Below are 14,254 nucleotides of genomic sequence, written 5' to 3'. Positions count from 1 at the left end.
TAATCCGGTCTATTAACTAGCTGGGCCTACATCTACTTCTGCTCGTTAGTAATTCTAACTAAAAGAAACTAAGCTAACAAACAAGCAGGCCCAGACCATAACACGGAGAGGAGATTCACAGTTGGAACCACACAAGAGAGTAAAGGCTTTCCCAAAATGAATTTCGCTTTTCATTTAGTATTGATGTTAGGTTGTCCAGTCCACCTGTTACAGGAAAACTGCCTTGTGGATCAAGTTTGTTCTGTAGGTCAGATGTCCCCTATCCCTGGTTTACTACTATGGGAATAAACTACCGATTTCTAAACACTATAAATACACAACTGACTGTTTTTTTAAGAGATAGATGGAGACACACCCTGTTTCTACCCAGAAACTATCCACTAAAATTACATTCACTTTAATTTTATAAGATAAACTTCTGAAAGTTAGTTTTGGTAAACGCGAGTAGAATAGAGCTAGTGGTGTGCAAAGCAAGAGTAAAGGAAAAGAGAACAAACGTGTTATTTTTTTCAGCTTACTTTTTAAAAAGCACTGTAGCTGCATTGGCTTATAAATGTATGCAGCAAGGAGCAATTTATCCTTCATTCCTTCAGCACCTCAACCTTGAACATTAACAGATGAAAAACCAGCTATGTAAATACAAAGGAGGAGATTTCATTGTGCCCCAGACTGTAAACCAGATTAGTCAAAGTCTGTCCAGTTTCTGAAAACTTAAGTCTTGAAGCCTACAGGTTGCTGAAAAAAGTTCCAAAGTGCTAAGTGCCTTTACACATTGAACGAAAAACTTGAAGGAATTCAACAGCCAAGAACCACAACTTTAAGTACAATGCAATGTTAATATTAAGATAATTCTTTATCGTTCCTTTATATTTGATGAAATTTAAGGGCTATAAAGTAATAAGCTTGATGTAATACTTACCTTCCATGAGCATGGAAATCTAAGCGTAAAAATTGGTCTTCATGTGATACTGCTCTTTTGGCACGCTGGTGTTTTTGGTGTAATGAATCCACATCATATGACAGGCCTTCATAATGTCTTATGTGTTTATTTAGAGGATTTCCGTATTGACCTGTGAACAAAACAGTGGATTGATAAATCAGTCAGTCCAGGCACATTTCAGAAATAAGGAAAAGGCTCTTTCCCCAAACTATTTCTATTTTCATTCTCCTTTAATTTTCTAAACCTTTTGCTTAGAAAAGTAAAATGAGATTGTTAATACAAACTCAACGTCAAATGGTAGCGATATTCTTGCATGTACCAGTTGTAACTTCAAAGCATGTTGAAATACATTTAAGATGTTGCTTATAACTTATATTTTTTATTCCAAACACTATTACTTCAGATTAAGAAATATCAAATATTTTCAATAGACAGTCAGGATAACTTGTTCTTTTCAGAACTATAAAAATACACACTAGGAAGCACCCACCAAGCCAATCACCAAAAGAAAAAGAAACAGGGACACTAACTTCCCTTTCTGAAGAAACCTTGAGACTGAAACACATTGGGCTACCTCTTTACCCTAGCCTGAGACTGTACTATTTTAAATGTTTTTAATTCTGAATTTTGAATTGCTGTAACCTTCCCTGGATCTGCTAGTGAAGAACTAGGAAATTTATTATTACACTGATAAATATTAGCATTTTGAGTTGTGCTCTGTTTTGGGCAGAACAAAGCCAACAGACTTTCTTTGGAGAGTGAGCAGGCTTTAGAAGTGGACGCAGAAGACAAAGGTACAGGTGCTCACCCATACTTGAAGCTAAAAGGAGAGTCACGAACAAATCTCCTTCCATCAGCCGAACCTCTTACGGGTTAGACACTTCCACTTTAATGAAATTGTATTTCTAAGTGGGGAGGGGCAACAGCTCAGTGACCCAGAAGACATGCTTTGCATGTAGAAATCACTAAATTAAATTCCTAGTCTTGGGGCTGAGCAATATATCGCCCAAAACCGGTTTGAAGTTCATAATCTGAAATTGCTTTTATAATTTTTGTCCTGGCAATATATCGTGAATCATGGTTTGTGCTATTGAAAAATCACAATGTGGTGAAAACCTTGAAGCCAGCCAATGCCTCTACACAGTTCCATTCTTATTTCAGACATTGTGATAGATCAGTATATTGTGGTGATTAGCTAGTGATATATCACACTTTTGAAAACCAGGTATCACCAGCCTTACCCGGCATATCCATTAAAAAAATAAAATCAGTATCAAGTGATGGGAAAGATGCTTGCTTCAGAGTCTGGAAGGCCACTACCACTTAATAGTTGTAGATACAGGTACAGATAAATTATAATCTGGCCTGAAAACAGCTTTCCAAGATTATTTTTTCCTAAAAATATTGAGAACTAGATTATGCTTGTACTTCTCAGTTTGAATAGACTACTGTATCTACTAAAAGAGTTAACCCGCTAATTAAAAACAACTGCTCAATAAAACTGAAAAAAATGAAAAATCTAATCAGGGTTAGAGGACAAAAGAAAATGGAGCCAATTTGGTAAGAAGGATTATGACCAAAAACAAGAGAGACCGTTAAAGAGTGAAAAGAACTAAGGATATTTTTCATGGGACAATTGAGCTTAAGGAGAACACCAATTGTGAAATGAGTAGGCATCATATGGAATTGAAACAAAGTTCAAATTCAAGTGTGCATTTTCCATCCACAAGTTTTGAACCAAACACACGGAGTTTTATAAAAGAAACAAAACTTGTCCAAGTATATGTGCAGCCATATAACAAAGGGCTGTAGATCAGTAGTTGAGCATCTGTTTTGCATACACAAGGTTTCAGGTTCAATCCTCAGCACCTCCAGGTCCCCAGCTTGAAATCCTAGAAGTACTGAGCTAGATGGACCAAAGGCAGCTTCCTATGTTCATATATTGGTGGTCAAGGTGCTAGAACACTATTTTTCTCCTGCCCAAATAAAGCCAAGCCCACTGGACATTTGTCTTCCCCAAACTGTCATCCAGAAGCAGCCATTCAATTATGCAGCATCCGAGGGAGAGATTGATAAGTACAGCCAATTTATCAGCTTATCTGAGAGACCAGCAATGTTTGGCACCTCTTCTCCTTGAACTACTTCCAATCCAACTGATGGTAGTAAGAACTTCATGACCAAGAACAAATGCCCAAGTTTGCATTTCCTCCGCCCGTCTCCCAAGCCCTTTTCTTTTTGGGTTGTGTCTTTTAATTTGCAAACCTGACTTACTGATTTTTGCAAACTGCTCTGGGAGCCTTTTCGGTTGTTAACAGTCTCTGCTTTGGTGGCAGTTGTACGCTTCACTGCCCAGCCTCAGTGACCACTTGCTCCCTAACTGGTCTCACAGCACATGGCCCCAAACATGTGCAAATACTAAAAGGAACCTCAGTTCCCTTGCTTCCAGTCAATGGGGGGACGATACTAGAACATAAGTCTGACACAACTGAGTAAGAGGGCCAAAGCAAAATACTTACAAGGCAATATTTAGCAAATATAGTGGTACCTCAGTTTTTGAATGTAATCCGTTCCGGAAGACCATTCGAGTTCCGAAACGTTCAAAAACCGAGGCACAAAGGGTGGCCTGCAAATTCAATAGAGAAAATGGGGGGGACAACTCAGTGGATGCTGTTTGATGTCTGAGGCGCGTTTGAAAATGGAAGCATTTACTTCTGGGTTTGCGGCATTTGAAAACCGAAACGTTCGACTTCCAAGACGTTCGAAAACCAAGGTACCACTGTACATTTTTAGTTTTATACAGGGTTTTGTCTTTTTGTTGTTTTTTTAAGGAGACAATTCAATGGTTAAGACAGCACCAGTTTTTAGAGTGAACAGCATTTCAGACAGCACTCTTACCAACAATGGCTTTATCATGATACACCATTTTGCTTTGTGGAATTGCAACTCTCCCCCATCCCCTAACCCACCCACCAACAGCAACAGCATCCAAGACCTGGTTTGATAGTGAGCTGCAAGCACACACTGATATGGAACTGATCTAAATAGTAATAAGTGGACATGGCTATTGAGCTTTTTAAAAAGGTTTAGCAACCCCCTTTCCTGATCTCTTCCTCACTTTCTTCCAATCTAGAAAAATGATCACTTTTGTATCTCTTGGCTCTTAAATACAGACAGAGCTGCAAAATCACTCTAGCATTTTTCAAGTTAACCAAACCAAACCATTTGTTGAACTAGTGACGCAAAACCTATGGGTGGGGTGGGGGAAATAATATTCCAACTGATATGAACAGAAGGTTTATGGGGCACCTAATAAAATATCACTGACCAGCACTAAAAAGAAAGAACTAATCCTATGGTTATTCTTTTCTCTTCTCAACTTTTTTCTCTGAAAATTGTGGTTTTTGTTTCTACATAAAATTTGGGCTGTACATGCTATTTTTGTTATGCCTAAATTATGTAACCATCACTTTTGTCTACCAAAATGTCAGATTTTAGCTTTTGTTTTATTTTTAACTCCCCACCCCACCCCCCGTTTACCAGCTCAAGCTGCAGGCAGCTCCATCTAAATCTGGATATTTTTGTAATAGTTTCAATAAAATTAAAGAAAGCATTTTACCCTACCGTTCTGTAATGTGCCAAAGGTGGTCAATAAAATAATAAATATTTTTAGTAGTAGTAGTAGTAGTATTAGCCTCCCCAGCCACTCTGGGCGACTTTCAACAGGATATTAAAAACACAATAAAACATCAAACATTAAAAACTTCCCTAAACAGGGATGCCTTCAGATGTCTTCTAAAAGTCACATAGTTTTTTAACTGTTTGGCATCTGACAAGAGGGCATTTCACAGGGTGCATGCCACTATGGAGAAGTCCTTCCACCTGGTTCTCTGTAACTCCATTTCTCGCAGTGAGGAAACTGTCAGAAGGCCCTTAGAGCTGGACCTCAGTGTCTGGGCTGAACAAGGTGGGTGGAGATGCTCCTTCAGCTATACAGGGCCATGGCCGTAGGGCTTTAAAGCAGTGTTAGAAACTCAGGTATATAAACTACGCACCAAATGGCTCCTTAAACCAAGGTTAGAGCCACCAAAAAAGAATGTCTAGTTGCCATTTTGGGGCAAGGCAGCTCTAAAGTCTTATTTTTCAAATGATGAACTGACTGTGATTGATTTAAATATCTGGCTGGTTCTGATAACAACCTTGAGCTAGGCTAAAAACTTTGAGAATTTAACAATATCCTGTCAAGATATCCTCATATATATTGGCCTATTCCTACCTCTTTTTCTTAATGGTGACACAGACCATTCATAACGTAATAATACTCTTCACAACTGTGAGCAGGTCAGAGGAGTAGGGTAAGCAAAGACAAGCTACAACAATTACCGGTAACTATAACGTTGTTCACTGTTCCTGCTCAAGCTGCACAAAAATGCATTAGGAATCTTTAAATTCATTTTGATTGTACAGATAAAAGGTAACTGATAGAACTCTACAGGATGTGGTATTAGTGTGTAAAAACAGTCAAAATCAAATATCCCCAGAGGGTGGACATGTCAGGGGCGTAGCGTGGGGGGGCCGGGGCTCGTGGCCCTGGGCACACAATTTTGAGGGGGCGTGAACCAGGCGCCCCCATACAGGGTTCCCTGTTGCACCCTGCTTGCTGTCTGAGGTCTCTGGGCCCCAGAACCTGGCCTAGCCTCACTGTCACATCCCTGGCAACCCAGTCAGCAGTGGCCTGCTCCTTGCTCAGACGGTGAGCAGGCACAGATGAAGGGAGGAAGGCAAAGGACAACCCTTGCGTAGCCCGGCCCAGTGCTCCTCTTGACAGGCATTGGGGGAGATTTTCCCACCAAGGCCAGTGTTGGCTGGCCAGGCTCCCCTCTGCATGGGCGGGCAGTGCAGCAGAGGCCCCCTTGGCTCTGGTGGCAAGGGCTGAGCTGGCATGGCGGGTTCCGTTCACACTCTGCATCTGCCTGGTGGCGTCCGCTAGGCTGGTGCAGCAGGTTTCATTCGCCCTCCACACCTAGCCCCTACCCAGCCTGCACACTCCCACCCCGTGCACCAGCAAACAATGCTATGCCGCTGGTCCAGGCACAGCGTTTGAAATTACTCTATCGCCAGTTTTGCTACTCAGGAGCACCACCTAGTGGCCAAGTTGAGATTTCCAGTCTGGAAATCTTGCGGGTGGAAATCTTGCAACAGATATCTTGCGGGTGGGGGGATTGAAGGGGAACCTTTTCATTGTTGTAGGAAAGTAAGCAAACAGGAAAAGTTTTTTCACACAGTTGAATTAATTGTTTATCTCCTGCAGGGGCAGGGGGCAGGGTGAAGTAGAAAGCACATTGTAGTTTGCAAACAAACACAAGCAGGTGAAAGGTTTTTTTCCTGTGCTGCCTGATTATTTAAAATACTTCTAATTTTTTGCATCTCAAAAGTGAAATGGCTCTAGCAGTAAAGCAGTGCATCTTTTCTTGTTTGCCTTTCATTTCATCTTACAATAATATTTTTGCTGGCTTGCTTAGAAGAATAATGGTTTACATCCTTTATTTGGATTCTACTGCATCGTTTTTTCCAGGAATGCAGGTTGAGCACTGGGGTGGGGAAAGCACATTGGAAATTATGACAAAAAGGAGGGTTGGGGGGGCGGTTCCTTCCTGTGTATCCCATTTTGAAATTTGATATTGTGTATCTGATGGTATATTTGGTGTGAAGGGAGGTGTGTAAGTCGAACAAACATTCTTGAGGTGTGTAAGTCGAATAAACATTCTTATCTCTTGAAATAGATAAGAAACACATTCAGGTCTAGTTCTTTGTTCCAGTCTTGCCCATTTATGACAGTGAGTGAGATTTACTGGATGTGGCTTTTCTGTTTTGTGAACCCAAGTCTGCAGCATTCCTAACCTTTCCTGGAGATGAGTTAGCAAAGTCTGCTAATGACACAAAGTTGTTTGGAGTAGCTTTTAACTAAAAGAGGCTGTTAGGCACTCCAAAAGGATCTCTCCAAACTGGATGAATGAGCATTAACATGATAAATCTGATCCAGTGTTAATAAGTGCAAAGTGATACACGCTGTGGGGGGGGGGGGAATCCTAACATTACATATATGCTAGTGAGGTCTGAGTTGGTGGTGATTGACCAAGAACTTAGGGTCATAGTGGATACCTCAATTAAGAAGTTGACCCAGGTTGTGGCAGCAGTAAAATGGGGAAATATATTTTCGGGATCATTAGAGAAAGGATTGGAAACAAACTGGAAATATCATAATAGGTAAAAAAAAAAGGTAAAGGACCCCTGGACGGTTAAGTCCAGTCAAAGGTGACTATGGAGTTGTGGCACTCATCTCGCTTTCAGGCCGAGGGAGGTGGCATTTGTCCACAGACAGATTTCCTGGTCATGTGGTCAGCATGACTAAACAGCTTCTGGCGCAACGGAACACCATGACAGAAACCAGAGCACACGGAAACGCCATTTACCTTCCTGCTGCTAGGACAGAGCAATGGGAGCTCACCCTGTCGCAGATTTGAACCGCCAACCTTCTGATCAGCAAGCCCAGCGCCACCTGCCTCCTGATATCATAACTTATACAAGTCTGTGATGCAGCTGTGCTTGGAATACTGTGTGTAATTCTCATCACCATGTCTCTTAAAGAATATCATAATGCTGGATTTTAAAAAAACAAACTGGTGGAGTATCATCCTACTCTTTAAAATATTTGCATGAGTACTCCTGTACCATTTACAGGGAAGTGCTTTCCTTTTCAGAAATAAAAACATTAGAACTTTGAAAATCACGTTATGTGGGCATGACTGTACAGAATGAGACATGGTCCCTCACTGGCAGAAGCTGTGACTTTGCAAAGTGAAAGAAAAAGCTTCTTCCTATTGAGAAGCAGTGTGGTATATGACTGTATGACTAGACACGCTAAATCCCCATGAAGTTCACTGGGTGTTACTGTCATATACACGCCTAATTTTAAGCCCCACTGTGCTCTCTGTATGACCTGCTTTGCTATGGCTGGTTACAACCCTCCCAATACCACAAATTGCAAAATAAACTAAATAAATTCTCTATGGAAAAATAAACAAAGTGCCGCTACAGTAGCCATTCGGTTTTGGCACTTATAACCCAGGTTCCAGGGAGCCATGTGGCAAATACCTTTTCTATCCCAGTTTCTAAGACTCCTAATTAGATGGCTATAGGAATCCGACAACAAGGACAAGAGTGCACTCTTCCACTCATGTTCCCCAGCAACCAGAATCAGAGGAATAAATGAGCAGCATAATAATATAATAATTATATTTTATTAAAATTCAAAACTACAAAAAATTCACATAAACAAAGCATTAAAAAAATTCTTTGTTTTTTCAACTTCCCCTCCCATTTTCCACGGTGTTTTTAATTTCTTCCCCTTGCTGCCCCTTATTTTTTCTCCCTTACATCATAACCATCATACAACAATCTCTAATTCCTTCTGTTGCTCATAGTTCAAATACTGCTCACGAATTCATCATACTATAATGTTTTGAAAAAGACTTCCATTCTTCCACAAAAATCTAACTTTCCATTAAGCAGCTCCAAAATAGCTTATTCTTTATATACCAGGTTCCACAAAAGTTGTTAAATAGGGATTTTCAGAAAGAACAAGTTTAAAAGCTTCATATAAACTGGCACAATATTTTTGCAAGTATTTTTAGACAGCCCTGTAAGTCCAACAAGCAAGTAAATACAAAATCTGTTTTAATTCAGAAACAATTAAGGTAAGAAAACTGTCATAAACTTCATAACTTTGGACAACAGTAAGTTGCATATGATAGGAAACAAAAATAAAGAATACTGTGAAGCTGGAATTTTCCAAGATATCAAAATGGTGCTTGGCAACTCCACCATACAAGCAAACGCTTGCCTGTCCTTTTAACATAAAGGAGAATAGCCAAAGAAAACCAGACTAACCAAAATGAACAGGAACATTTACATGCCTTGTAAATACTAGCCCCAAGTACATAAGTACTCCTAGATTCATGTAATCTGCAAGAGCATCTACAGTAAACATTTCACTTTCATCAACATACCATGTTAATAAACACTAGAACTTAGGACCAGGAGCACACCTTACCTCCCAGCCTGCAACTATCAGCAATTATTGCAGATGTCTGTGGTTCAAAGAATATGCAAACTGTTGGATCATTTTGCTGACTGCTTGGATGAAAGTTAATGGGTTTCTATTCTCAGCTCAAACTTAGGAAATGCTCCAAAGAATGACCTTATTTTGAAAGTTTTAATTTCCAGGCATTAAACTAGCCACAAAGTCAAACAACCTTACTTTCTCTTATATCAGTAAACACAAAGCTTGACACTACAATCAGTCAATACAGATATATGAAGTAGGGGCCATGTTGAGATTATAATCTATTGTTTCAGTGACTAGAAATAAGGGGCAGCAGACTTATGCTGCCTCTCCTTTTCACCTTATTTAGTACTAATTTATGTGCAAGAGGAAGAGAATTAATGCTTCTGCTTTCACTTTGGAACAATTACAGCTCCATGTTACATTTAAACTTGGGAGAGCTCAGTTTGTTCAAATTAAAGTTAGTTAAACCAAGATCTGAAACCAGTTTGATAATAATGCTTTTTATATAGCCCTTTCACATCACTTTGAATACTTGAAAGCACCATACTTCACATGCACTTACAACAACCCAATAAAGTAACTGAGCATTATTATCACACATATCGCAGATACAGAAGCTGTGTCTGAAAGAGCAGCTTGCCAAAGGCCGCATAGCAAATTTATGGCAGAGCTGAAATCTGAACTGAGGTGTTTTGATCCGGTGTTTGTTTAAACTAACTTTGTTTAATCCTTAACTTCCCAATTCAGATGTAATGTAATATGAAACTGTAGTTAGTTCCAGCATAAAAACAAAAGCTGCCACTCGGGCATAGAGAAAAAAGAGAGAGGGCAGTGTCATGGACAGTTTCAGGTCATCTGAGTCAAAGTTTCGGTGAATATCATAACCAGGCAAATGTGATGCTGGAATACATCATGTTCCATGTAAAATGCTGAAATAGCTGTAAAGATCTCCTGACTTAATGAATCACTCTCTAGTTAACTGACAAGAATTGAGTTTTTAAATTACTTTGAATTTTATAAGTTCTGAGCTTTGACTAGGTCAGACAAATTCCAACTCTCATCTGCTTAAACAGCATGGGTAATAGTAAAAAATGATGGAAACTGGAGTTCAACAACTGAAGAACTGCAGGTTCCCATTCCTGAACTAGGTTCTGGGTTTTTTGCACTATATGAAGCCACTTTTATGCCCATTTTTTAAAGTATACTGGAGACTGCAAAGGCTAAGAAGATGCTAAAATGCACATGCAGAAATGCAATCATGGACTTTCTCTTAGAAGGACAGTAGGTTGAAGTTTACTATATATTATCAAAAAAAACCAACATGCCATTAACCCTACCAATCATCTCAACAGCATAGGTTATATGGTCTCACAACTAGATTCAGACTTTGAGGAGACAACAACTAAAAGTATGTTGATAGACAAAGTTTCTTTTCAGGACAATATACTTAAGATTGCAAATCCTCCAACACTTAATACCACTGACTCCAATTGAGAATTTCTGAAGCAAGGACTGAAACCTTTAATGTGGTGTTATTATTTAAGTGCAGAACAACAGAAGGTTGATAACTGAGTAAGTCTGAAGTATGCTATCAATCATTTGCAACCACTGGTCTGCACATACTCACATGTGAACATCCCAAGTCAGTGGTTCTCAAACTTCTTCCTCTGGGCTACACTTTCAAAACAAAAATTTGTTTGCGACACACCAAATTTTTAATTGATAAGAAATACATTGGGGGGAGGGGGAGAAACAACAACTAGAAGTGCTTGATTTATAATACAGAACACAACTACTTTATAATTTGATCACGGGACACCCAGAAAGTATAAATCACTGCAGAGTATAAAACAACCATTCCCACACACTTGATGCTCTTGCTCTCATTTTGAAAAGATATGTCCCTATTCTGCAAATAAAAAAAGATTATTTTGATACTATACGACACTGAAATGTTTAAATGTTTCTCCAATTGTCTTTGAATCTTCCCACCACACTCGCCATCCTTTCCCACTACACTAGTGTTGCATGCCACACCCTTTGAGAAGCACTGCCCTAAGTATAAAAAAAACTATTTAACTCACAAAAGCTTCTGAATGAACTTAGTGAAATGTAAAAGTGGTTTACTTTTAAATAGAGCCTTTCCAAGAGTCAGGATCTTAACTGAAACCATACTACACAGGTGATGTTGAAATGTTAGTTAATCTTGCTAATCCACGCCCTACTCCACTTCCTGATAAGTATTGCTCATAAGCAAGTTCTATGACATCATCAGGACCACACCTTGTGCCCTTCCAAAGAATACATGTTTTGCCACTTTTAAGTGGGGGGAAACAGTGGTGCCTCATTTGTGACATACGTTTGGTGAATTAGAGCCCACTTCACAGCTCTCGTCAACAAAAGTTTTCACCACAATAAATGTATTTTAAAAGACTTATTTTTTGTTTTTTTCCTAGCAGAGCTGCATGTCTGGAATTGGTAACTGACTGAGGAATTTGTCACCATTCAGACAAAATTATTCTGATTCCAACCTGTGTCAAAGAGCAAATAAAACCAAAACACCCTTCAATGGCAGGATACTATAAGATAAATGTGTTTATTCTGCCTTCCATAATATCAAAATTTTAGAGTAGCTGCCACTACAGCACACAGCAAAAAAAGTCCCTATGTATCCTTTAAGACTAATACAGTGGTTCCCAATTGGTGGTCTGCTCAACCCACCCACATAACTAAAACTATCATCAAAATTTTCAAAAGTAGTAGGTTCATGGCTTGGCCTCTGAAAAGCCACAGTAGTTAGCTAATTGGGAACCACTGGACTAATAGATTAGGCTGCAATCCTAATCTTGTTTAGCTGGTCATATAACCTATTGAATTTAATAGGATTTATTGCTGAGTATTCATTGTTAGGGCTGCACTGTATGTCTATGAAAACTTGCATCACAATAAGAGGCCCCCTTCATCATGTACAGTTCCACAAAAGATAATGACAGAATAAATGTGCTAAGAGCTTTGTGACACTTTAGGGATGTTATGCATAAAGACAAAGCCACAATCCCAAGCCGCTTCTTGAGCACTCACAGTAAGTTGCAATGATGGGGTGAGGACTTCTAATTTTGATCCACAAGAATTGCTTTCTGATTTAAGTAAGCAAAATTATTCAGCTTACTCAAAATATGGATAGTGAACCACAGACAGAATGCTAGCAAAAGATATAATAAAAGCAGATCTGCCATAAATTACAACTAACATTTTAGCAAATCTCAACAATATTGCACTTCCTCTTTTCAGAAATACCTCACCCTGCTTTAGAAACTCATTTAATGTATCATTCCTTCCAGGTATCAGATACAATATACAACTTTCAGAAGGCCTACTCCCTCCTGAAAAGTCCTCTAGCTCTTTTGACTTGATGCCCAACTGGATCAGACTCCAGGCCTATGACAGTGGTGAGAAAGAGGGATGGCACAACAGGAAGTCAAAAGACTCACTGGAAACTACCCCATACTAGGTGTGAGTGCAGAGGGCATATTTACATCTGCCTTGTTCCCCTTTTTCACACAACCCCCCCTCCATTCATTTGAGGCAGCAGGAAGGAGAGGAGAGGAAATCTCAGAGGGCAAAGTCAGATACTTAGGTGGGGAGGGTAGAGAAAAGGCAGGAAAGACATCAAGGCATGTATATACAATATTTTTCTAATGTTTTACGGTTATTGGGGGGAAGTGTGCTACCCCAAAGCAATTACTGTATGCACATAAGACTAAGTGGAGGAGAAACAGTCTCCTCCAAGTGTCACTGTAAAAGAGCCTTACTTGCAAACTGCTTTTAGGGAGTGTGTTTTTTCAATCAAGTGGTATATAAATTTTATCAAAATAGTAATAAATAAATAAATCAGCCTGCAAGCTCCATCTTGCTCCATCGAGTCTCTAAGCTGACCTCATGGCTGCAAGCTTTGCACTTTTCCCCATTACTGTATTTTTATTATTCTGCTTCGTTTCACCTGGGCTTTGTGGAACATCTTGTCTCATAAAGAGTTCTAGAGAACTCAAACGACTGCTACACAGTAGTGACATTTTTGGCTGCTTCTAGTAAAAGGATTACTCAACCGTGGGTTTTTATTTGTTGGTTTTCCCCTTAATGGGTCAAACGGCCACCTTTGCATATGTGTGTGTGTGTGTGTGTGTGTAGTTATACTTTTCATAATTACAGTTTCTTCTTTTACGTAGAGCCCGGAGCTGTCCTTTTAAACAGAAAAGCAGGAGAGGGGTCGAAATAAATAGTGTGGCGGCGGCAGATAGGAGTGAAAGGAAGAGACAAGAGAGTGTGGAGGAGACTCCCCGCCACCCTCCCTTTTCAAAATGGGCCCAATCCAACAATTAAAACACACCGAAAAAGAACTGAAGCCGCTATCGGGGCAGGGAAAGGAAAGAGCGGCGGGGGAAGCAGAACCGGAGCGGAAGCCGTGAGGGAAGCTGCCCCCGGGGGCAGGAAGGAACCTCGGCTGCTTCCCGGGGCGAGGGAAGGAGGGAGGGAAAAGGAAGGGAGAAGCGGGGGAACCACTCGCCCTCCTCCGACGCGGCCTCGCCTCGCCTCACCTCCGGCTCCGGCCGCCCAGGAGCAAAGCACGACGAGCACCCTCAGCAGCACCATCTTCTCCGCAAGGCCCCGCCGCCGCCGCCGCCTGCCAGCCAGCCAGCCAGCCAGGCGGCCGCCTCTCCTCCTCTTCCTCCTACCCACAAAGCATCCGCCCCGGCCGGAGGAGGGGGAGGAGCCGAGCGGCGCCGCTGCTGCTGTTCTCCTTCCCCTTCTCCGTCGGCCTCGCCTCAGGCGACCACCGAAAGTGCCTCGGAACAAGCTCCCTCGGTCGCCTCAGAGTCCAGTCAGCGCCCGGCGCGCGCACCCGCGCACTTCCCCCCCTCCTCCCTCAGTCCTTCTTTCTTCCCCCTCCCGGCCGCCGCCGCCGCTACCCTCTTTCTTCCTCTCCGTGCGCGCGCGCGCCCGGCCGCCTCCGCTCAGCCACTCAGGGGCGACGGAGGTTAGCGGCGCCGAGCACGCAAGCGCTGGGAGATCGCCGGGGAGGCGAGAGGAGGCGTGGCTGTGTTTAGGCCCGCCTCTTCGCCCTCCGGCGGTCGTTGCTTGGGGCCACGCCCCTTACAGTCTCGTGTTTTCTTCCTTTCTTTCCGGCCCGG

General features: G+C 41.3%; 1 protein-coding gene across 1 annotated transcript in view; it reads right to left on the bottom strand.

Annotated features, from left to right (window-relative positions):
• ADAM10 (ADAM metallopeptidase domain 10) overlaps positions 1 to 13,852 on the bottom strand; it is a 47,107-nt gene extending 33,255 nt beyond the window's left edge. Inside the window, exons 1-2 of the mRNA XM_053364269.1 lie at positions 13,661 to 13,852; positions 920 to 1,070 (exon numbers count right to left, since the gene is read on the bottom strand). Coding sequence (XP_053220244.1) covers positions 920 to 1,070; positions 13,661 to 13,715 — 206 coding nt within the window. The 5' untranslated portion in view covers positions 13,716 to 13,852. The remainder of the gene's footprint in view (positions 1 to 919; positions 1,071 to 13,660) is intronic.
• Positions 13,853 to 14,254: the final 402 nt, after the last annotated feature.

The sequence above is a fragment of the Podarcis raffonei genome, chromosome 14, assembly GCF_027172205.1.
Source record: "Podarcis raffonei isolate rPodRaf1 chromosome 14, rPodRaf1.pri, whole genome shotgun sequence".
Classification (NCBI taxonomy): Eukaryota; Metazoa; Chordata; class Lepidosauria; order Squamata; family Lacertidae; genus Podarcis; species Podarcis raffonei.
Note: the sequence above shows the minus strand (reverse complement) of the source record. Positions and strands in the feature narration are given on the sequence as shown.